At 42.0% G+C, this 25,487-nt stretch overlaps 1 protein-coding gene across 1 annotated transcript; it reads right to left on the bottom strand.

The window, feature by feature from the left end:
- Nucleotides 1–513: 513 nt before the first annotated feature.
- On the bottom strand, nucleotides 514–25,487 carry LOC141954202 (desmoglein-2-like). The gene is made up of 15 exons (XM_074893497.1): nucleotides 25,325–25,487; nucleotides 18,113–18,148; nucleotides 17,091–17,225; nucleotides 15,669–15,827; nucleotides 15,249–15,393; nucleotides 13,858–14,018; nucleotides 12,961–13,095; nucleotides 12,633–12,818; nucleotides 11,427–11,686; nucleotides 10,406–10,548; nucleotides 9,476–9,703; nucleotides 7,980–8,210; nucleotides 6,846–6,970; nucleotides 5,393–5,716; nucleotides 514–3,324 (listed from the first exon to the last, which is right to left on the bottom strand). Exons 1-15 carry the CDS (start codon nucleotides 25,379–25,381, stop codon nucleotides 2,320–2,322), a joined length of 3,330 nt encoding a protein of 1,109 aa, XP_074749598.1. The 5' UTR covers nucleotides 25,382–25,487; the 3' UTR covers nucleotides 514–2,319.

Below are 25,487 nucleotides of genomic sequence, written 5' to 3'. Positions count from 1 at the left end.
TTACAAGCCTAAGCCAAATAATGGAGATATGCTCTTAACGAATCTATTTAAATAGACTCTTTACAGCACTAGCAAATCTATGATAAAAGTTTATATATAAACAATACACAGGGAAGTCAAGATTTCTGTGACACAGTCCTGACTCTTACATCTTCTTCTGGATGTTAAAACATATAGTTATTAACAACTATAAAACTGAGACAATATTTTATGCCATGTTGTTTGGAAGTAAAGCCCTGTAAATCTGTGGATGGGATGCTGTTGCCTTGCATCAAGTTTTTACAGAATTTAGTGCACTTAACCAGCAGGCAGAATTCATTTTTTTTCAGCATCTGTAAATTAGCAGGACACCAACTTTTATTACATCTGCATCTTTCAGATATTCCTTGAGGCTGTTCAGGAAATCCCCATCGTCATTCTGTTTTTAAACTTATTTGCAGTGGGAAAGTCAGTGTTTTCATCAGCACAGGTGTCTTAAAACTGGATGAAAAATAAAAAAACCCCAAACCACCAAACAGTAGAGTTCTTTATTTTAAGATTACATAAAACCACACAAATACTCCATTAAAAAGTCAGAAATAAGTTCACTCTCTCTAATTGTAGGAAAGAGTGATGACCACTTAAAACTGCACGTTTGCTTAAAAGTAAATATACATTAAAAATAAAGTTTAAGAGATAAATAACCAACAGGTCCACACCAGTGAGTAGTTTGATTTGCTTGAAAGTACTCCTCCACTTAATGTAATGGCCCATCTGTCAAGACACATCCTCTTGAGCATAGCCGTAGCTCCTACTTCTTATGTTTATGTATCAACTCTTACATCCTTATCAGTAAAATCAAATACATTGAAAACATTTCTAGTCAAAGGCAAAATGTATCAGTGGAAAGCATAATACTGCAGCTGCAGGAAAACTCCAGGAGAGATGGAGACAACCATAAAGCTCTGCAGGTGTATGGGCTTTGCAGCACCATATGACCAGCTAGCTAATTTTACAAGTATGAGGTAAATACAGCACCAATACCTAATGAAAATTATTTCTTTCTACTCTGAGAAAACATGAGGAGTGTATGACAGTTTTTCCTTTATAAAATTCACTTTAAAATGTTTCAAACTGCATACAAATATTTACATGTGCATATATACATAGTGCCAAACAGTGCAGTATCATCTTCTGCTTCTACCACAAACTCCATGAAAAGAAAAGTGTTCAGACTTAAAGGCAGCTGTCTTTTGTCAGAGCTAAGGAAAGCTGCCATTATATGGCACTACACAGGCCACCCGAGCTCTGGTACTGGAGCCAGCAGAACCTCACACACACACCAGGCTACATTTCTGTGCTTGTATCTCTAAGTTCACAGACAGAACTAAAATCACTTTGTTAATTGCACTTGTAAATCAGATCCTACAGATGTCTAAGGGCCATAAACTTTGCTAGCAAAGCCACTGACTGAACCTCTGACTCTAAAGCTAAGTTTTGGCTGTTTCTCATACATTATTAAAGGACTGATTAGAAGTCAGTGAAAAATCTATATGATGCAAATGCTTACTTGTCCATGTCAGCCTAGACCATCACAAAGTCATGGAATTTTTACATCAAGGTACCAAAAAATTGCAGTTCTCAGCTTTTTTCTACTTGCTCTCTTTAACCCCTGTGCTAATATGCAAGTATTGATTGCTTAAGGTACAAATGCTGATAACCTGAAGTTGTGACATCCCTCCAAGAGATCAACACACCACTGCCCTCAGGACGTACACACTTTGGTGGCCTGGGCTTCTCAGGAAGGAGAGATTTCTTAGCAATTCACTAAGGTGCAGAGATCTGCAGCTGCGGCTCTGGGGGAGCTGCCCTGGCCCACCAGGTAACAGACCGCAAACACACAATGAGAAACTGATGCTCCTTAGGGGGGGACTTCAGCAGATACACTAAACAGCAGTTCAGAAAACTAACTTGTGCTTTGCACACTACTATCCACCACTAGATTTTAGACTTCTTTTCTGCTTTCCCATAATTATGTAGTTGTGGTTATGTGGTATTATTACACTAACTGAATAATAAAAAGCAATTACAAAAATAGCAGACAAGGAAAAAAAATGTATTTCCCACATCTTTCCACTTCAAAAGCACGGCTGCCAATGTTACATAATAACAGATTTCCTTACTAGCTTCCTGGTCATAATCCTTATTTATGAGGAGTACTGCAATTGAATCCTTGTCACTGTGAAAGCTCCAGCAAACTCAGGTCTCAAGAAAAAGCCTGGGGCAAGACACACACGGGCACAACCGTGCTGGACACCACCAGGCCTGCAAGGGGCCAGGCTACGAGCGAGTGTACTGCACCGTGCTGTATTTGGTGACCCTGGAAGACTTGCTCAGCGTGGCGCTGGCAGGAGGTGGCCCCTCTGAGTTGGAGCCTGCCTGGTTAAGCAGGGAGTCTGTGATCAACACATGCTCTTGCCTTCCTGGGCTGGCACCTGCCGCCTGTTCAGCTCTGCTCTGCATCCCAGAGGCTGTCACCACCATGCTGTGCCCCTCTCTCATAGTGGGGAAGCTGAGCGAGCCCTGCTCTGCAGCAGGCACAAGCACCCTCTCCCGCTCCCTCACGACCACGTACTGGGAATCAGGGAGATCTTGAACCATCAGGGCTCCTGGCCCAGCGCTCTCTGACTTCACCGTTCTCTCTGTAACCACCACATTACTTCCATGTGGCAAAGCAGGGATTTCCACCATACCCTGCAAGCTCGACGCAGGTGCCAGCACTCTCTCTGTCACCACTATGTTTTCCTTTAACTGGGGGTCTAGAAAGACAGTGGCCGAGTGGGCAGGAGCCCCCGCAGAATAGGACGTTTCTGTCATGGTGAAATTGGTCTCTGTGTGGGCTGTGGGAAGGGGCCGGACGTCGTGCTGCCCAGAGCGGGATGCAAAGGTTTCTGTGACCACCTCCTTGGACAGGGTGCTTTCTCCTGCGCCACCACCCACGTGCACCGGTGAGGCCGGCTGGAAGCGGCTGCCTGAGGCAAAGGCTTGTTCAGAACTGGAAGCATTTTGCTGATCTAAGAACCCCAACTTTGCATCATTAAGACCGAAACCTGATTCATTCCTGGAGATACCGTCTTTCATATTGATGTGTCTGCCTATGCATATTTCTGCTAGAGTCTTAAATTTGTCTCCTAAATCATCAAGGAAATGGTCATCAAGATCACCCTCAATAAAGCTGCAGCAGCCGATGGAGCCGTGGGGGGAGCCTGACTCTCCCTGGGAATAAACCAGGAGACAGTCATTTGCAGCTTGGGCTTCATCTTCATCCGCAAAAGAGACAGCTTTCTACAGACAGAAAACAAAAGCAAGCAAAAGTTCATTAATGTCAGCTCTAGACTTAAATTTTAAAATCAGGAATGCTTGGTCAAAAAGTTTAAGAAAATTTAACTGAACCACAGAAACTGTCAATCAAGTGAGGGCAGTACCTACAAGTGCTTTTTGATTTTTTGAAGTTAGTTTGAACTTGAGAGTACACACGATGAGAAGAACCATCTGATATTAAATTGAAAACCTTGGGTACTATTACCACCTGCTGCTATTCCTATCAGAAATTATGCCATTTGTGATACTGCTCCATCTTCACAAAGAGATTGCTTTTATTTTGGTTCAGTGAATGAACTTCACCTCTAACTAGGTGTTTGTGGGAGAGTGCCAAAACCATGCCTGAGAGTATCCTAACATTCAAACGCACATTTAGTAAGTACATGACGACATGTTATCATATGTCATGGCCCTTTTCACTAGCCTAGCCTGTAGGATCACAGCAAGGAGCCCAACAGCAAATAAATCACAAAGTTAAATGGTTTGGTAAGTATGGCAATGTAGTCCAGCACGTAAGTTTTTAGGCTCTATGCAGGCCACTTTGCAACAAGGAGGACTCACAGGTTCTGACTACAGTGCTTCCAGGGCCAGCTCAGTCTGAAAGCAGCGTCTGCAATGGAGTTGCTGCCGGTGCTAGCACAAGTATCTGTGTACATGCTTGCACCAGCTCCAGTTCCAGGAGTGAAGACAGCCAAATCCTCTGGGCCTGCTGAACCAGCTTTACCTAATACGGTTGCTGGCTTGTGCTCAGAACCACTTTTCTGCCACATTTGAAGTTCTAGAGTGCTTAGCTCAGGCATCTGTGTAATGTGGTATACATATCCAGATCCAAACTGACTCTGTGTATTTATCTATGTTTGATCCTGGAAGTAGGCACATTACCCGAGACGCTTCTACGAAAATCCACACACATCTGAAACTATTTGGTTTGGTTACTTGTTACCGCACCCCCCACCCCCACCCTCTGCCAATAATCTGAGATATTTTAGCCTCCCAGAAGTTGTAAAGAGTACTGTAGTATGACCTTTACTAAGACCTCCTGCAGGACTTCAGCAGGCAGCTATGCTTAAATTATGTCTTAATATTAGGAAGCGCAAAGAGTGGCATAAAAGCAGAATTGCTACTGTTGCATCTGTTCACCCAGAAGACCAGTAGCTAGAGCACTTAGGAGACATGCAAGTATCTTAAGCTCAAATCCTTCCCTGGCCTGAGGTGGTGATTCAAACCTGCACAGCTACTCCCCTACAAAACCCGATCATCAGTCAGCTGTAGGGCGTGAAGATGTTTTGTTTGTACAGGTGATGGACAATCTGTACACACCCTGGCATATGGAAGTGAAACTTTCACTATAAGGAGCTCACCAGCCTAAGGACTAATGATGTGCTGCAATGAGTAGGAAGAGCCTATCGGTCAATGGTTAGGTCACCAAAAAAAGAGTCAGAAAGGAGATTGCAACATGTGCCTCATAAGCTTCTGATGAATGGCCCTGTACCCAGGCTGTTGGGCAAATCGACAAGTCCAGCACCGCTTACTTCATCAGCTACTTTGAAAATGCAGACCCACCCAAGACATCTATGGTTTATCTTTCAAAAACCTGCTCCATGGTAAAGTTTGTAGCTGTGACTCATGATGAGTCACAGGTGCCTCCCTACAGGCCAGTTTAATGTGCTTAAATCCCTGAGATTTAGATCCCATAGCCTTTCTCATGGCTTCTTCCTGGGCAAGGGGCTCATTGGTCATTACTGAATATTCTGAATCCCATTCCCAAGTACCTCCCTCAAGAGAAGGGTCTTCTTGTGGGAAACCTTGTAAGCACCCAGTGCTATAAAACTGAGAATTGTCATTCTCTAAGTCCTACATGTGAGCCTAATCCAAAAATACTTCATGCCCCCAACATGCACACACTGGCCATGGTATCAGGACTGTTTATACATACATATCTCCTCATCTGTGTTTGTAATAACATGAAAAGCATTTTGCAACGCTAAGTGTAAATATCAAAATACTCTTATTTTTTGGGTCATATGCTTACGTCATTGAAGTAGTCTCTTAAAAATTCTTCATTCATGGCTCCTGCTGCTCCCATTGCACTTCCTGCTCCAGTCACCACTGTCTTGCCTTCTATACCTGCCATGCCTTCAGCCCCTCCAGCTGCCATGGCTCCATACTCAGCAGCAGAAAGGAGATGCCTTTGCTCTTCCCAGGCTTCCTTGGTAATAGTGTTGCGATGCTCTCTTACATGGGAGGCAGAGCTGCTGCCTGCTGCTGCAGTTTCCTCTCCACTCATTCCTGCTGCTGCTGCCGCTGCTCCTCTCGAGCTCTCCAGTGCACTGGGTGGGATGAAGCTCAGCACCGGCTATATAAATAACACAAATTAGGACGTGACATGAAAGCTGTGCTGTCTAGCACATGGAACTCACCAAACCAGCAGCAGGGCTGGGTGGGACCTGGGAGGGTGCTGTCTTACAACTTGTTTGAATTCGCATGTCTACATGTTGCTGCAAAGAGTAAAAGGCCTCCTGAAATAGGGTGCAGTTTCCACAACTGCGTTCCCAAGGAGGATCATGGAAATGTTTCTATAGATCATTGTCTTGAAACTCAAAGGGTTGGGAGTGAAAGCAGGAAAAAAAAAAAACAAACCACCACACCAAAAAAAAAGGCTTGCAAAACTCCAGGAAGCTCAGCTGTTCCAAGAAACTCTGCTCAGCTTTCCTCAGACACAAGGTGGAGGAGTATGCACTGCCTGCTGTCGCTCTGGTGTTGCCTGGCTCTTTCTTCTTTTCTAGCAGTTTAGCTTCCCTGTTAATTGTCTTTTAACAAGAACTTGGTGTGAGCATTGGTCCTAAATCAAAGTCTTTTACCTTACTTCAGTTTCTTTGTCATTGTGCAAAAGCATACCAGTGTCATGCCTTTTTTTGAAAACTGGGTTTTGTAGCATAACAAGAAAGGGCAATCTTCTCTTCGCATTTGCTGTTCCCTCTGCAGATCTGCATTTTTTTTTTAAATTAAGAATTTCCTCTGTTTAAGAAGGCAAATACACAGGGAAGTAATTCAAAATGCAGCCTGAAACTTTAAACTAGTGAGGAGAAGCTGAGCTTTATAACCCATTCTTTCCCTGCTTCACCATGCTCCCAAAGGGGTGCAGAACATTCCAGGCTTGCGAATGCAAATGCTTCAGTCCTTACAGCATAGATGCTTTCCCCACATTCCCATCTTCTGCTCAGATACCATCAACATTTGCTTGATTGCCTTCCCTTTACTTTGGGATTTTAAAACTACGGTTGGTTTTTCTAGAGCTGCTGGTGGAATTCATCTTCTATACATCCTTCAATGAGCCTCACAGGGTTAATTTTAATTAATGTTCATGTATGGTTAAAATCTGCTGTACAGCTTTGAAACATCAGCCTGTAACATGGAAGAGGTGCCAAGTGCCAAACTGAACACTTTTGTAGAAATCAAAGAGAAATGCTATTAGGGATACATGCCTTTTCCTCAGGAGCTGCTCCTTCACTGTTCCACTGACGCAACATCGCTTCACTGTAGTCTGGTATCGCAGCAAATCCCTTCGCTCCTGAGCCACAGGGACACAGCAGCAGTAACAGTGGAATAACTATGGGTAAACAGAAGTTTGCCATTAATAATATGATTATTAGGGTCAAATGATGCTAACAGCCAGTACCGAAATTTGGCCAGCTCCCATACCGAAATGCATCTCTAATGAGCTAGTGATCAGTATGAGGGCTGATAAAGACTGAAGACAGATTCCCAAATATTCAAGGTATTTCCTAGAAACATATGCCAGGCTAATTTTGGAGAGAGTAAACTGACAATTAACCCACCACGGCCTCAATCCTGCAGATGACTATGCATGTAGCTATACTTCTATCGAAGATCTCATATACCAAACCCAAGCCCTAAATATCACTGTACAACCTCAGCATTTCTAACTCCTGCTGGTCTTTCACTACTAGATAACGACATGGCATCATGTAAATTCCACCTCACCACTCCTATACAGGTCTAGGGCATGGCCTGGGGAACTCAAAACAATCCAGTTTCAGGAGCACAGTGTATTTGTGAGGCATGAACTTTGTTTTGCCACAGCTTGATTGCTACCAAGCAAAAAACTATTTTGAATGCAGACTGGTATACATAGCCATACCATGACTACAAGCATTCTTCTCTTATTTTTGAGCTTCTATTTTGTCTCACCAAAAAGCAATATCACATGCTGCTCAGAGCAAGGCACCAGACCTGGGTCTGCAGTGAGGGAGAGTGGAGAGAGCGCTGCGGTTTGAGTGGGAAGAGTTAAGGTTCACATGGGGATGTGTGGGAACACCAAAAGGATTCCTTACTGCCTCCCCACCTGTTATTTACAGAACCATAAACTAATATTAAAGTTGTGCATACTAATTTTAAAATGCACAGCTTGAAGTCCTTTGAGGGTAAAATGCTGATGTTACCAAAATTAGTTGGGGATTTGCCATGACTTCACACAGACTGGGAGTTTACACAGACTATATCAAGATGATAAAAACTGGGAGCTGGACTGTTTCTTTCGTAATGCATTGAAGACCCTACTTGCAGTACTTCTGAGATAATACGAAATAACTACTTACGCAGCAAAAGTAAAAACGCCAAGATGATTAGTGCAACTGCTCCTGGTCCCAGACCCACTGACTTAGCGCCAATAAACTTTTCTTTGCATGCGCCGTCATCCTCACAATTACAGACAGTCAGTTGCAGAGACTGTGCTTGAGCACAGCTGAACCCCTGGAAATCCTGTATGAGGATGGGAACTTCAGTTCTGCCCAGCTTCAGGTTTTGTGGTACCAGCTGTATGCTGGTGCCTGAGGCAAGACAAGAAATGAGTGGAGAGAAAGTTGACTCCTGTAAACTAAGGGAAATAAAACCTTCACAGCCTCCCAACAACCCCCCTCCAGTTAAGTCCAGCCAATGCAATGGAATTAAGTTTAATTAGCTGCTGCTACAGCATATGTGCTCTTATTTTTATCAAGTAATTCATGCTGGTAACAAAGCAGCAGTGCTCACTTGCAGTCTCAGATGATTGTGAAGAGTTTCACACCACCAGAGACTCACCATGGAAGACAGCCCAACTGCCTGTATAGCATTAACCTTCATGTCATTCAGATAGCTAAAGGCTGAATTCACAAAAAACCAGCTTCTGTCTTTAGGAGATTAATCTGTTGTCAGCCACAGGCAGAGACTGGGGAGCTAATACACCACCTGGTCCTGTGGCCGTGTCACATCAAGGACACAACTAAGCAAGAGATGCCCAGATGATGTTCCCAGCTGGGGAACGCTACCTTATTTGGAAAAGCTGCGATCCCTACAAATTACTGATAGTCTGGCTGAGGTGAGGAAAGCTAAGAAGATTCCTTCTTGGTCCAAATCATGGCCATTAGGATGACTCTGCTGATTGTTTTGCAGTGTTATCCTGTAGGATTATGGAGGACAGAATAATGAGTCTGAGAAGAAAAAAAGTGTTTTCTGGTGCCTTCAATCTACCTGAAGCATTTCCTTCAAGCATTTCCCAGGCTTATATGAACAGAAATGTAAGAAGAAAACCCTCATCTCATTCTGAAATGCTCATCAAAATTATTTATGATTTCTGATTTATTTGTGTTCCTACCATGCTGGACAGTCTTAGACGGGTTACACTGTATTTCCCCTTTTCAAGGCCCACTGTGCAGACAGATTGATTTATTTATTTCTAAGTTAGAGCAACTGCAGCCAGTATCACAACCGTATCTCCAAGCTCAGTTTTAACAAAAAGCATCCTCCATGACTGCATGCTTTTTGTGGGAAGACGGGAATGGCTTGATCCCAGCATTACCCATGAAATCCTGGTCACCACATATGGGTCATCAAGCTAGGCAAAGATGGTCCAACTGAGGGAAGGTGACAGGCCCCAGAAAACATGACTGTGCTTTCACAGCCATTAGAGAGAAGGAAGCCAAAAGATGAGCGATGTGTCTTTGTGCCTGACTCCATATATATAGGTTTTCAGCCAAACTGTTAGTTTGACTGAAATTAACCAATTACAGCACTAGAACTCTAAAGAACTGAAAGTAATTGAAAATGTACTTCTTACCATTTCTGGATGCAATTATCCATTTTTTTGCTGTCCCTTCTGGCTCATCAATGACAGTAAAGCTGAAGGGATCACTGTTTGGATAGCTATCCAAATCATTAGCCGTAACATCAATGAATTTTGCATCTGAACACACAGTCTGCACAGGGTTCACAATAACTGGGCAGTTATCATTCTCATCTTTAACTTGAATAACGACTGTGCCGGTGACCGTTTTCTTAGGAGAATCTAAGATTTTAAAATATGAAAAGTTAAACTGATTTGAAAAGTGCAAAAATTTAATCTTAAAATAGAAAAACTTAGTATTTTCCAAAACACAAATGTTGCTGAAATAATTTGAAAGAGCTCTCCCTGGAGCTTATAGAAGCAGTATTTCATTCCTAATGCTAATAAACATATTGACGAAGTTCTTCTGAAGGCAAGCTGTTTTAGTATTCTAACCTAAAAAAAAAAAAAAGTATTGCCTATGTAGGGTTACACAGTAACATGCAGGTTATTAAAAAAAAATTCTAATTAGATACACAGGAAGTTCAGGGAGTCTTTCTTGCTTAGCATTCAAGAAAACTTAATACTGAAGTAATGAAGTAATGAAGTAAAATTAGTATGACGATTAGCATACTAATACTGGCAATTTCCACCTTGACAAGGGATGTTCCTATCAGACTTGATCTTTGCAAAATTTTTTGTAAAAGTTCACCTCCGTCTAGTCAAAGAAGAGAAATGGGCACCTTGGGAACCCATTCCAAGGTTCATCCTACTTCAATGAGCTGCCTGTGTCTCTCCTCCAAATATAGAGCCTATGGGAAACGCACTAGATGCCTAACTTTTAGGCAGTTAAAGATAGGGAGGTTAAACCAACTATAGATGTAGAAAGGCAAACTAAACCCTAACCAAACCAACTAGTGTTAAAAGAAAACCCTCTCAACTTACCAGTAGTTACACCCAGCATGGTGATAGTGTAGGTACCATTTACTACATGAGATGATTCGTAATCGAGTTTTTTGGCAAGTCGGATTTCACCTGTGACTGAGTCTATTGTGATCCAGTTTGCTGTATCTCTTCCTTTCACGTATCTGATTAAAGTTGCATATAAAGATGTACACACTTATAATGAGGAAAACAATCATCAGTGGAAAAAGCAGCTTCACAGTATGTTTACTCTTCATTTAAAGCAGAGACCAAATCCCTAGGTCTGAGGTCTGACACTTCTGCCACTGAAGTTGGTTTCAACTATAAACCTACCCTGAATATTGAAATTGCTTTTCCCTCTAGAGCTAGTATTTAGGTGCTGGGGCATTATAAAAAGTAGACTCAGGGAGTGAGACTGGAGCAGGAGAGGGAGCTGTGCTGCTGGTCATCATCCTCTTCCCCTCCATCCCTGCTCCCAGCAAAAGCTGAGCAGCAGCCACCTGGGAGAGACTAATGACAGGCGTGGCGGAGCGGGGTCCACTGTTGGGATGCACCTCTGTTGGTCTGCACCATTTGTAAAAGCCAAGATGGTGGTTCAACAACACTTTAGCTGAAGAAACATGATTCAAAATCTAAACACACACACACACACACACACACTCAGACTTAGCTATTTTACACCCTTCCTGTCCAACTACTAGATGTTTCTGCATATTTATTCTTAATGTTTCTGCAGACGATGAAGTCAGACAAGTAAATCTACTTTCAGAAGTAGACAGGCATGACAAGCAGCATGCAAGCACAGACAACTTGAGCCCAAACACTCATCTCTCACCATATACAACAAAACAAGTAGGATTTTCACATCGCTTATTTTCTGCATAACAGAATATTGAAGATTATAACGATGTTGTTTTACATGTGAATTATGTGTAGTAGAAAACGATTGCCTTTGAAATTATTTCAGTACAATATACATATTTTTAAAGTGAGATGTGATTTCTGACATACTCAGTTATGATGGTTATAAAAAGATTCTTACGTAATGCGCTCTGCTATTTTCCCAGTGTCTTCATCATAGGCTTGATACTGTCCAATAATGTCTCTTATCTGCAGTTTTTCACTTGCTTCAATAATTTTTGTGCCACCAGGAAATACAGGGCCTTCCCGCACATTAATCACACTAATTTTGATTGGAATTGTTTGTGCTTTATAACTGTGTTTAATTGACTTATGGAACTCTGCTTTGTTTGTAACAACAATGCCCAAGTTCAGGTTTTGCATTTTTTCATAATCCAGCTCCTAGAGCAATTAGAAAAAAAATCACTCAGAATTTGACAGAACCTGGTATCTAGACAACATTCATACATTTAATATTTAAATAATAACAGTGCAAAGAAGAACTGTTGGTTAACATGTTAACTCTCAATACATAATGCTTCAAACTCCTTAAAAGTACATAAGGAAGATTACTTTTCTTATTTTTAATGGATGGCACCATAGGTATGTCTTTATATTACTGAATTTAAACTAATTTAAGGTAGGTGCAATGAGTCCTACCCATATATACTGTCTTTACTTTCAATGAATCAGTGCTCAATATTACTTGGCTCTCCCAAATCTATTTTTTAAATCAATTCATTTACTTAATAATGTTTATAAATTTTTTTGCAGTTATCAGCTTTGAGATAAGGAAACCAGAGGGGGGAAAAAAAAAAAGAAAAAAGGTACTTAGGGCATTATGCACCTTCAGTTCTTGTGGACCAAAGGGGAGTGAAATTCATAAAATAGAAATTTCCATTTACGGAAAGTATTTTCCTAATTTCAATTTATGGATAGTCATAAAATAAGTCTGTAGCCCATGGCTCATGCAGTAGGTGTTGTTATCTGTGGCCATGGGAAATAGAGAAATTTAAACTCAGATCAGCAAGATCAGATCAGGAGAGCAAAAATATGGGAAAATTTACAGCATATTTATTAGCACTATTGCCCAAATGACAAGGAAAGTTTGGGGACTTCTGCCCCGCTAGATATATTTGAGATCATATAGAATGTAAATGGTAAAGCTGGACAAAATTATTACTTTGCACAGAATTACTGAATACACCAGCAAAGAATATGCCAAAGGAGTGTCCACCATGTAAATTTACAGTTTATATAGTGACTGAATATAAATAACTGTTATGTCAACTCGAAGGGAATAAATTATTCTAATATTTAAAAATGACTTTCTAAAGAAAATACTAACCTTCACAAGAGTCAAAATTCCTTCATTTGTTTGGGTATCTGTTACTATACGAAAAAAGCCACCTTCGTTGCCAGAAACAAATGAAAAGTTCGCCAGCCAGTTATCAGAAAACTCTTCATCTTTGTCAAAAACTTTTATTCGCATGATTTCCACATTTGCTCTGTTTTCTTCAACGCTTCCTTCAAACTGCAATCGAAAAACACCCTTCTTTAAAAAGACGTCATGATTTGCCTTATTTCACCAGTGCAAGAAGGTTTGCACAACCTTGTATTCAGTAACAGGATACTGGCAGGTGTAGGAACATGCCAAATGTGACAAATGTACTTACTGCACGACTTTCAACCACAGGTAGATTGTCGTTGACATCCAAAATCTTGATTTGTAAAGAACACGTTGCAGCATTCCCACCTAATTCACCACCACGGTCTTTTGCTTCCACCACCAAAGAATAGCTACTTTGTGTCTGCCGTGGTAAGAAAAAAGCATTTAAACCAGGCTAAAAATTTCTCCTTTGCTGTATTATCTCTATTACATTTTGGTAATCCCTCTCGTGGCCAATTGTAACGCCTCTCTAGCTAGCAGTAGATCTCACACACAGCTACACCGACAGGCTCTGCTGGAGCAGAGCTGAGGCTTTGAAAAGGATTTGGGACTTTTGCATCTCCTCCACAAAGAATTAGATTGTACTGACAGGCAAATGAAAACATTCCAGTGGCCATAAACAGGGACAGGACCTGCACAGATACCTGCACATCAGGAAAGGACTAGAGGTAGAGATGTTGCCCTCGGTCGCGGAGAGGTAACATCCAGATCACCATCTGCTGGCCAGTGAAAATTCATGCAAGCACAGGTAAAGTTGCTGGTAATACGTGGCTTTCAATGCTGCTTCACAGCAGCACCCATCCTAACTCCCCACACTATGATTTGCATAGCAGGCTACAAAAACTTGGATGCAGTCAGCAGCTTTGCTGAAGGTGATCTGGGTTGTCTTTGCCATATGCTCTCTAGCACAGAGAAGTGACCCCTTGTTTCATGTAACTGCTGCCCTGGCTGCATGGGAGGGACAGAAAGCAACAGCCACCGGGCTGGTGCTGCGCTAGAGTGGTGACAGGGGAATATAACCTTGATCCCATCGCCACCACCACCCCCAATCCCTGAAAAACATGTGTCAGTCAGACAAGGCTTTAATCCCAAGGAAGGTGAAGAAAGGTAGGTGTTTTTTTACCTCTCTGTCGAGGTTTATTTTTGCTACTCGAACCTCGCCAGTATCCTTATTCATACTGAACGCAGCGCTAGGGCTTTGGGAAACGATCCTGAAAGCAATTTTGGAATTTAGGTTATTTGGTTCATCTGCATCTGTTGCATTTATCCTCATTACGATTGTACCTGGAAAAAGCAAACAAAATACAGTATTTGTTTACACTGCCATGCACTGACAAGTACTTTACTGTAATGTCGAAGGTAAGAAAGAGCATGTTGTCAGATGCACTGCAGATTTCTGATGTTTTTGACTTTATTTATTTAATGAATATTGCTGAAGAAGTGTTCCTAAAATCCAAACAATACATGTTAAAAGTATACCTTTTAGCAAACAAAAAGATTGTATCCACACATCTGTAACTCACAGAATTCACTGCACCAGAATTAAACAGGTTGAATTCTTTTTCAAAAAGTCTGACAGAAAACTAGGTAGAGAAGAAAGTTTTTGAACAACAAGCTACATTTGCTTTGCACATTATTCTACAGGGAGCACTACTAACTCCTCTACCTGAATGTTACTAGAACAATTGCTCTGTATTGATGCCCTCCAACAGCTTCACTCAAAATACATGGCAATCGTCATGGTGCAAACCCGTCATGGCACAGGACTCTCTCCTCTGGGAAAGCATGTAACTCAGCATCCAGTGCCTGAGTCTGAACATTACCTGGAATTCAGGCAAGAAGCAATTACCATATGGCTGCTACTAACGTGAAAGAGAGCTGAGGGAACTCAATACCTCACCCAAGTGGATGGTCAAGAATTTGTTTTTTCAGATTATTGTGACGTCAAAATGGACACAATGTCAGGTATTTATTAGGTCACTTTATTCCAGCTTTTCTTGTCTTCTGGGAAATAATTTGTTGCTCTTATGTCTACTGACATCAATAGGAAAACTGCTACTAACTTGTTCTTTGAGGGTTAGGTCACAGCCATATGCGTTTAACAGTGAAGTACCTCTCCAGCCCACAGACAAAGCAGGGCTTTTCATGAGCCTGGCAGAGCGGAGTCCCTCCCAAACAGGCTGGGATTTCTAGGCCAGAAGTTAGACTGCATCTCCTGTGTAAGTCCTGCTGAAGGACGCTGGTTCCTGGATTTGTGGTAGCTTTGACACCAAACCAAAGGTGCCTTAAGAGAAAGTGGTGTTTTCTGTTGCTTTTATATGGATGCTTTCCCTTAGTCACACCACACAGCCCTGAATAAAAACTTCCATTCACATGGGATAGACAACCTGGCCTATGCAAGCAAGAGATTGTATCCTTGTTACTGCAGATATGCTGCAGCAAAATGTATATTCACTTGTGCCTTTGCACATGTTGGGAAAAGCTAAATGAAAAAACAGTTCTAAATTATGTTACCTGTTTCACTTAATTCTTCAATTGAACCAACAAAAACTTCATGTGAAAACACTGGAAAATTGTCATTTATATCCACAATTTTAATTGGAAGGTCTATTGGCTCTTCCAGTTTTGCTCCAGTCTTATCTAGTGCATGACCTCTGAGCTGAAATAATACAGACAGAAACATTAAGCAAATCTAATGAGTGACTGTAATATATATAAATACATATGCAAAATAGAAATATACATAAATATGTAAAATATAAATAATGAAATCAAGCATTACATAAGCATATATAATATCCCTATAAATATAAGCATGTATACACACACAAATATCCAGGAAGACTAAAACTAACTAAAGCAAACACATTTGAACAAAATAAATTAAAAAATGGATAGAGGGCACCTACAAAAAAAAGTTACTATTCAACTTACAAGCAGCATTGGAGTCTTTTCTCTGTCAACCCTTCCTGTTATGTTCAGGTCTCCAGTCTTTCCATTGATAACAAATAATCCATAAGGGGGTTCTGTTACTCCTTGACCAGATATAGTATAAGTTACCACTATCCCTGTATCTTCAAGATCAGAATGTATCTAGCAGGAATATAACAGATTAAATAGCATTTAGTAAATAAAACCGCATTTAAAAATGCAACAAAAATATTTTTGCTATTTTTGTAATGAACAAACAAAAATAAACATTAAACACATTTCCCTGCACTCCAAGTGTGGAGATGTTGAGATGAATGTAGGAAGAGCTGCATGTTTTATCTGAGGATCTGGTGCAGTTTGATGAGGAACATGATGGGCAATGCAACAGCTGGGAACTGTGGAGTGGAGAGGTCTGTCGGAGAAGAAAATTGGGACTGCTTGGACAAAGAGAGTGGAATAGGATACAAGTGCAAGGTAAGGCCAGAAGACCACTGTGATACGGTGAAAAGCTGGAGTGAGGGAAGGAGGGGGAAACTGGCTGATCAGACAGATGGGGGCAAATAAAACGTGGAGAAAGACCAAGGGGAAAAAAAAAAAAAAAAGACAGTCTGGAACAATGAGTTGAGCAGGTATTGAAGTTATGTGAGCAAAGCCTGAAAATAAAATATGACAACTTTTTAAAGGAGTTTAGACCTAAGCTAGCGAGTGTGACCAGGACTGAGGAAGTGATAGGGTGGAGGAAGAAAGTTCAAACCTGGAGAGGAACAGGGAGAAGCAACATAGACTAGAGATTATACCCTTCCTCTGCTGTCAGCAAATCTGAAAGATCTGGAAAAGCACCTGTGCACTGTGCCAGCACCACCATCAAGGGGCAGCCCAAGCAGAGGGCAAAAGCCTGCTACCATCTGTAGGCACTTTATATGCTGAAGTGACAGGTATGGTGAATTCAGGTTTCAACACTGGTGCTGACCCAAATGTGTATCACTCTTGCACAAAAGATTGCACAAAAGATAACACCTCAGTTATTTTTAGCTCTGTTTCCTAAAAATTAGGCATATATAATCATGCTCCATGTACACCATTCTGCTCAATCACCACCAGCAGTTTTGGGATCCACTTGCTAAGTTCAACCACAGCTGAGTAGGGGTGGTGGAGTGAAAAAACTCAAAGATATTGCATTTCCAAAAGTTTTCATAAAACTGGTGGCTGGGAAAAGATGAGAGACTTAGCCAAATCAGGCTGCAAGAGTAACTCATCTGCTGAAGGAAGGAAACAGAAGGAAATGTATCAGTCTTCAACTGACATTCAATAGTCCTTTAAAATTAAAGAAATATTTGTGCCTGTGTTTAGTGCAGCCACACTCTTATTTTACATTTTCATCTCCTGTTTTAAATGTGTTCTATATTTATCTCTTTTCAGGCTTACTCTAGCAATTGGATTCTTATAGGAATTGTCCTCCTCTTCCCGTATGAAAGCTGGAGGAACTGTCCATTCTCGCTTCTGTCTGACTAGGCTGTTGGGATGAGACAACAAGCCACTCCTGCCATTTTGAGTAAAAACCTGTGAAAAAATAAGGTTGAATGTCAGCATTACATTTAGCCATTTCAGATGAATGCTTTATTGCTGCTGTAGCCCAGACTTCAAAATAGCTTTTGCTCTTTCAATAGCTAGTAACTTCAAAATCACGGAGCAGCATTAGCCTTCAGAGCCACAATCTAAGAGCTATATGCTCCTCAAATTGTTTGAAGAGGAAAACTACACTAGCCTTTTCATCAAGACAGAATTAGGTAAGACAGGCTTTAAATACATCAGCAAGTTCCCATGACCAGGGGTTGGTGAAAATACACCTTTTCTGGAAGATTTAAGTGCTTGTCATCAGATGTGGGAAGAAGTTTGGCACTAAGGCTGTACTGAATCACCATTTCTGCCTTATTACTGTTTACCATCCCACCAATACTGCCTCGTACTCATCCTTCTCTCTGAAACAGAATATATGACACAGCAGGCCTCTATTCAACCCCTCCACTGTCTGTTATCCTTGCTCAACTACCCCTCATTCTCACTCTGCATGACACCCTTCATCCCTCTGTCCATCTTAGTCCCTACTGCGTCTGTTGGCTTCCAGATTAACATCTGGAAATGTTTCCAGTTAACATGTTCCATAAAATAGCAGCTGATTTCATTTACAGAGAGTTAAAAAGAGATATCTACAAAGTTAATATTTTAGGGGAAACTTCTCAAAGCTGAACACCACTCAGTTTGATGGATGTAGGAATCTATTCACATTTCGGCTTTCATTTCATCATTCATTACACAGCTTTCACATTTCAGAAAATGGTAAAAGTCAAGATATTTATCAACTGAATTAAGGCATGCCTTTGACACTTTACTCAGAGAACCCTTCTTCAGGCATTGATAAAGAAAAGCAGTTTTCCATTATTTCCTACCTTCACATAGAGTCCATTTCCATAATTCAAACAGATCTGCAATGGAAGTTATGATAATCATTATTAATTCTATGGCACTTTAGCAGTACTGAAACTTAACTGACATGACCTCCCTCATAAGAACAGCAAATCCCAAAGGAAGAGGGCATCTGACCTCTAACAATTAATATTTACTATTTACCCATAATAGCTTCTGAAAAATTCACTCATAGCCATTCACATTAAAAACATACACTATAATCATATAATTATTAAGTTTTGCACTCTCCTCCCAGCAGGAAAATGATAATAATTAATAGCAGGAAACAGATAATAAGAAATTAATTTTTTTTTCAATAAATGCAGACGTTATAGTAATTTTTAAACAACTATTTTTTAGTGCTGGATAATGCTTCGCTATTCCAAAACAATGGCAATTTGTCATTGATTGAAGTGTTGGTTGCCGGCAGCACTCTAGAAAAGCTCCCTCTTCTGGGCAAATCATGGATTATACAGGCTGTGGTGGGTTACCAACCACATCAGAGAACAAAACAGATTAAATAACGTTTTAAAGCAAGGACTAACTAAAACATCTGCTGAAGCATACACGACAGAAGCAGCTCTTTACTTAGCTTCTTGCTGAGAGGATGAACGGCATATATACATACATCCCTTACTTAAACAAGGCAGAGACATGTGTGTCAGCAAGCAAATCATGTTTGCTCTGACAAAAATTTCCATGCCAACATTCAGTATTGGGACTGGCTGTCTCTTCGTGCACCAGGATAGCCCAGGACAGCTATGAATGTCCTTAAAACACCTCAGTGAGGTGCCTCATCCTAGCTGGAAGGAACTGGAGCCTCAACCAAATTACCCGGTGTTTACATCCACTCTGCACACACCAAAGACCCCGCAAGTAACAAAACCCCTCAAACAGTGCAAAAACTGTAGGCATTGGGAAACAACAGCAGCAAAGGTTATTACAACATGTGAAACCAACAAACAGAGCTTTTGAGCTTTGCATAGGTAGAGAAGAGAATACTGTCATTGTTCTCAGCACTACTACATCTACATACATTTTGCATTTTAGGTGATTTATTTTTTTTTTTTTTTTTTAATACTAATGCCTAAGGCAAAGCAGGCTCAGAAAAGGTGATTTCCTCCTGAAATAAGTCAGTATTCTCTTTGACTGGTTTCTAGACTGGTGACTGGGCTCTCCCTATTCATCCCTCTGACTCAGCCTTAATTGCTGCATTGATGACAGCTTTTTTTTTTTTTTAAAGATGTTATCTCTTTCCCACACAATGCAGCAATGCAGTGGACAGTGTTGAGCAATGTAGCAGACTGCTGTTTTGACTTGCACGACAAAACTGTTTTTCAAATGGCAATTTTCCCACTGTATATATTCTGAAGACAAAAATCAGCAAGCACCAAGTTCCCTAATGGATATGCATTCTGAGGGCTACACGATATTACACCTTAGGCTGCTTTAATGAATATTCTTAAACTTACTTGTTTTTATTAGTTATATGGATTTTTAAAATTTATTTTTATTCTTAATGAGATTGTACCAGCAAGAGTGACAGGAGGATTCTGGTTTATAGTCAAGGTTTTCCAACAGAAGCTGCAACTCTTTTGGAAGGTGAGTAGTTGTGAAGATGTCATAGCGAACATCCTTGTTTGTTCTTACTGGTAAACTGAAGGGAAAAGTGTTTCTGGCTCAATACTGAATGGAGACAAAAGGCACAAGGTGAAAAGCTTCCTTGTATTGGAAACCTGAGAACCGCAGTATAAACAAAAGTGTCTGAAGTTCAAGAATAAGCCGGTCTTCCACTGAGATGCATATCAAGAAAGTGAAGAAAATCCCATTAGTCATTATAAACAGAAAGTCTTTCAATTAAGATAACTAAAAGTAAAAATCAATTTGTTTGCAAATGCCTCAAAGCAGCCTGAAAACATCCTGGTTTATTGCTAAAACAGTAAAAAATAATTTGATTTTGTACTTTTCAATTTGTAGTCCAGAGGCAGTCTCATAAGGGACTTTAAAACACCAATAAAAGGTGTTTAAGAATGGCAATTTTATTTATGAGATGCATAAATACATTTGGAACAAATATATAAAGAGATCCTGCAGTTTTACTGGAAATTTTTAAAGGATCCAAAAATCTAAAAAGAGGAAAAGCACTTTACAATGAAATTTTCTTCAAGAAGTATCCAACAGGTGTTGAATTCTGAATTTTCCCCGTTTTTTAAAAATATCCTAGAACTGCCTTCTATTAAGCAGCTTAGTAAGAGCTGGAAAGCCCTATCTGTCATTTGATATAGATCATAGCCTTGGCACAAAAAAATAGGCATCTACTGATGACATCTGTTGATGACACAGAGCTAAGAAGGCATTGTCAGAAGACAACTGGATGGTTACAGAAAACAGTGTGGAAAACCTGAGGCTTGAAGTAATAGAAATGGAATGAAATACTACAAGAAAGCAGCAGGAGTAGGTGTGAGGGCAGTGGAAGGAAGGGAGTGACTGCCATGTATAGGAAGTGTAAGGCTGCTCTTGCCGAAATCCATGTCCATACATAGTCAGGAAGTGACTAAAGGACAGATTTTGAATACACAGCTTAGTTTTATACTGTAAAGATGAAGACTGAGTAAGCAAGAAGGTACATGTCTGTGTTTGCTACACTATGAAACAGTAAGTGCTAGAAACATGGTCTTTCGTGTATGCTGTGTGTCAGAAGATTTGGAACTCATACCTCCTGTGAGTCAGTTTGGTGTGATGGGCAAGTAAAGATGTTCCACATTTAGAGAAGCAGACTGAAGGGACCATCCAAGATTATTTACTAGTCCATCTCCTGGCCCTGGGGCAGGATGAACTACACCTAAGTGCTTCCTGGCAACTGTTTAACCTGTTCTTAAATAAGTGATGGAGGTCCCACAGCCTCGCTGGCTAACCTGAGGTGATGCCTAAATAGTCTTACAGATGGAAAGCCTTTAATAATTTTTATCCTCATTTTATTGTCCTAAATATTAGCTCTTTGCAAGTTGATCATATTGCTGTTTGGATGAGATTCAGATAAAGCCACACAAATTTACATGTCTAAATGAACGCTAAGTGCCTAAACTTCTGTTATACTCAACAGAAATATAGCAAATACAGACAAGGATATCAGAGAGCAGTTCAATTTGCCCCAAAGCCAGTCCACATCTGCTGTTTCTCTCTGGACTCCACTGACTGTAGCTATGTCTACTTTGTAAGCTCAATACAAGATCTGTAAAGCAAAGCAGTTGCTACTGAGAACCCAAGATTACACAACCCATGTCTTGTGGTTGTTACTTCAGACTAGAATTAGCCTGATCCCAGAGACCAAACACCCATGAGCAGATGGATGCATCTCCCAACGCAGTTTTACCCAGGAGGGATCAGATTTGCTTTGAAAGCACAATTTGATCCAACCATGTAGGTGCCTTCTGCATCCACTGCATCTCCATTTACCATAACAGAAGCTCACAGAACCACAGAATCGTCTAGGTTGGAAAAGACCTTGAAGATCATCCAGTCCAACCATTAACCTAACACTGACAGTTCCCAACTACACCATATCTCTCAGCACTATGTCAACCCGACTCTTAAACACCTCCAGGGATGGGGACTCCACCACTGCCCTGGGCAGCCCATTCCAACGCCTAACAACCTGTTCTGTAAAGAAATGCTTCCTAATATCTAGTCTAAACCTTCTCTGGTGCAATTTGAGGCCATTACCTCTTGTCCTATTGCTTATTACTTGGTTAAAGAGGCTCATCCCCAGCTCTCTGCAACCTCCTTTCAGGTAGCTGTAGAGGGTGATGAGGTCTCCCCTCAGCCTCCTCTTCTCCAGACTAAACAACCCCAGTTCCCTCAGCCACTCCTCGTACGACATGTGCTCCAGACCCTTCACCAGCTTCGTTGCCCTTCTCTGGACACGCTCGAGTAATTCAATGTCCTTTTAGTAGTGAGGGGCCCAAAACTGAACACAGTAATCGAGGTGTGGCCTCACCAGTGTGAGTACAGGGGTAAGATCACTTCCCTGTCCCTGCTGGCCACGCTATTTCTGATATAGGCCAGAATGCCATTGGCCTTCTTGGCCACCTGGGCACACTGCTGGCTCATGTTCAGCTGGCTGTCAATCTACACCCCCAGGTTCCTCTCTGACTGGCAGCTCTCCAGCCACTCCTCCCCAAGCCTGTAGCGCTGCTGGGGGTTGTTGTGGCTGAAGTGCAGCACCCGGCACTTGGCCTTATTGAAGCTCCTACAGTTGGCCTTAGCCCATCACTCCAGCCTGTCCAGATCCCTCTGCAGGGCCTCCCTACCCTCGAGCAGATCAACACTCCCACCCAACTTGGTGTCATCTGCAAACTTACTGAGGGTGCACTCGATCCCCTCATCTAGATCATCAATACAAAACTCAAACAGCTATACTGAGATGTCTTAATCTCAAACCGAACCTCTGTCTTTGCCATGTTGATAATGCTCTCATTGAACAGTGTAATTCCCTTTTCTTCACAATTACCCTTCATATACCTGAAAACTTATCATGAATCTTGTCCACTTTATTCTCTCAGTTCACAGTTCTTTAAATTCACTTCAAGAATCATAAAACAGGACTTCCTGAATTTAGACTGTACTTTTTTGCTTTCCTCCAGTCACTCCTGACTGGATTCACTTTATCCTGAAGGCTGGTGTCCAAAACAAAACACTTGAGTTCAATAGGATGAATAAAATACTAGATCTTATATATTTCTCACCTGCTTTTGTATCTCAAAATAGTGATGTTTTTTTCCCCCCTTTCTGGAACAATATGAAGTTGTTCAATCAATGCACACATGCTTGTAAAGATTTTTACCATGTTTCAACACGTTACTGGCAACAGAAGCTAGGCTGCGTTGAATTATCTCGCCTTTGCTCTTTCTAAAACTAAGCATCATGTTCGGTGGGTTTTTTTAAATTTAACTTGTTTCTATGAATTTTGAAAAGTAATTGCTAGTGGCTTTGACATTACAATAGTGATCTAACATATTCTGGACTGAATTTCATTATATCCAGCCTGAGTCTAACATCTCAAACACCAAGGAAGTACAATTTGAAAAGACGTTCAGAGAAAAAAAAAAGTTGTGCCACTCGCGTAGTAAGATCCACATATCTGTCAACTCTTCTTTCACCCAAATGTAGGAAGTGTCCTAAGATTTCCTCTCTTGAAGACGTGATGTCCACCCCCTTCAGAAATGACAGAGAAACCTCCTAGTCTAATAATCCTTGATAGTCGTGCCCGCCCTGCAGGCACACGGCTCTGGGTGTGTGAGCTGGACACACGCCAAGCCAAGCCCAACCCTATGGGTGCACTACTGTCTGGCACGCCCAGACATCCCTGGAAAAAGAGTCGGAGGACAGGGGACATGGGGAAAGCTGTAGTGACCTCTGCAAGGGGCACGATACAGCCCCCAGGCAGGCAGGCAGAGAGCACAGGTGACCAAGAGATACTTCCAGAAAGAAAAGGGACAGGAACAACTTAACAGTTTTTGATGCTTCTAAGGTAGAAGATGCTTTGGGAAGACACTATTTTTAGACTGGCTTTGGTTTTCAGTAGTTTGTTAAGGTTTTTAAGTTATCAGTGCCATCTTTGCATGTCATAAGATATGAATGATCCTCATCTGATGCTCTCAAACAAGCAACTAGACTTTCCTCCACGTGAATGTCTTTGTCCAGATTAGGGAAAAAAATCCAAAACAAAACCCAAACAAACAAAAAAGGCAAAACCCAACAGTGCCTGCCTCTCTCTCTCCTGACATCAATCAACTAAGGCAGTTTTATTTGCTAATATTCTATCCGACAACGAGGCACTTCAGGCACCAAATTGACTTCACTCTTAAAATACTGTACCCTGTCCCAGATTTAGCTGAGAGGATGACGGAGATGGAGAAAAATAGTTTTCCTCTTTTCTTCAGGCAAAACCAACAGCATCCTGAGCCAGTGCAAGCCCACCAAAACAGATGACAGCGTGGCTTCAGGTATTACAGAAAGAATAACTGAAAACTTTTGTACCAGTGGCACTCTGTACGCTTCCCATTGCTCTTTTGGGCAAAATCAGGGTTAAACGTTTTCCAACCAAACCCTAACTCCCAGCTTGCTGCAAAGAACATGGTTAACCCTTGCTGGCTAACTTGTGGCCAACCACAAGTCTACAACAAAGTTATCAGGCAACGGGTCTCCTGCTAACAAGTCTGATTTCACAGGATTTCGAGCTCAGGCAGCAAGGTCCTGACCTACAGCACCTGCCCGCCTGTCCGTGCAACAAGCTGTTACTGAACCTTGGCAGCTCCTGGGCGCAGCCCATGGTCTGGCCTCCACCCTCGCCTTTGTCTGAGCGGAGGCAGCATGAATTCCACAGGCATTCTGCCAGACTGGAAAGGTGAAGAGATAAAGAACAATGCCGCAGATATGAAGGGCAGCTTCCTGTAAAACATCTAGAAACAGCTAGAAAGCATCAGTCCTAATCAAACAAATTGGGCGTTTTGGCCTCAGTTTGTTATGAAATACTCCTTGCTTTTAGCCTGAAAAGGTATTTTGTAGGATGGAAGGTCTAAAGGCTGATGGTTAAAAAAGAGGGAGGGCAGGGAAGGAGAAAGCCTGAAGTGGCTTGGATTGTTAAGGATTTGGCATAATTTCTCTAAGGCAACGAAGGCTTCCATTAAATCATACTTTATGGTCCATTTTCCCTTCTGACACTACTCCTTCAAAAAGGTAATGCAGTTTATTAATACAAGTAATAAGCTCAACGTGAGGACGGCAACAGCATGAACTCTTTACTGCGTCCGTTCCTCCCGGCGCCGCAAAATAACCCCACCCATTCGAGGTACCGCTCTTACCGGGTATTTCTACTTCTACCTGCTTTCGGGCAGCAAACAGCGATAACTTTTATCTACTTCCCAAAGCAGGGGAGAAAACCCGTTCCCAGCCGCAAGCAGCCGGCGGCGGGAGGGCTGCCAAGCCCCGAGGGGACGAGCCCTCTCCCCCGCGGCCACACACCGGCCCCCCGCGGCGCCAGGGCCGGGCGGGGCGGCCGCCGCTCTCAGCTCAGCGCCCGCGGGGCTCACCCGCTTCCCGCACAGCTCCGCGCAACACCCCGCGACAAACCCGCGCCTGCCCCCCCCGCCCCCCGCCGCGGCCAGGCGCGCCCCGTCTGGGCCCGGACTCACCAGCAGCGCCAGCAGCCGCGCCACCGCGGCGGGGCCCCGCGACATGGCTGCAGCCATCGCCTCCTCCGCGCTCTGCCCGGGACGGGGTCACCTCCCCGGGCCGCCCGCCAGGGGAAATGGAGGCGGCCCCGTCGAGGTGGGCACAAGTAGCCGCGGGTGGGTG

The sequence above is a fragment of the Strix uralensis genome, chromosome 1, assembly GCF_047716275.1.
Source record: "Strix uralensis isolate ZFMK-TIS-50842 chromosome 1, bStrUra1, whole genome shotgun sequence".
NCBI lineage: Eukaryota > Metazoa > Chordata > Aves > Strigiformes > Strigidae > Strix > Strix uralensis.
Note: the sequence above shows the minus strand (reverse complement) of the source record. Positions and strands in the feature narration are given on the sequence as shown.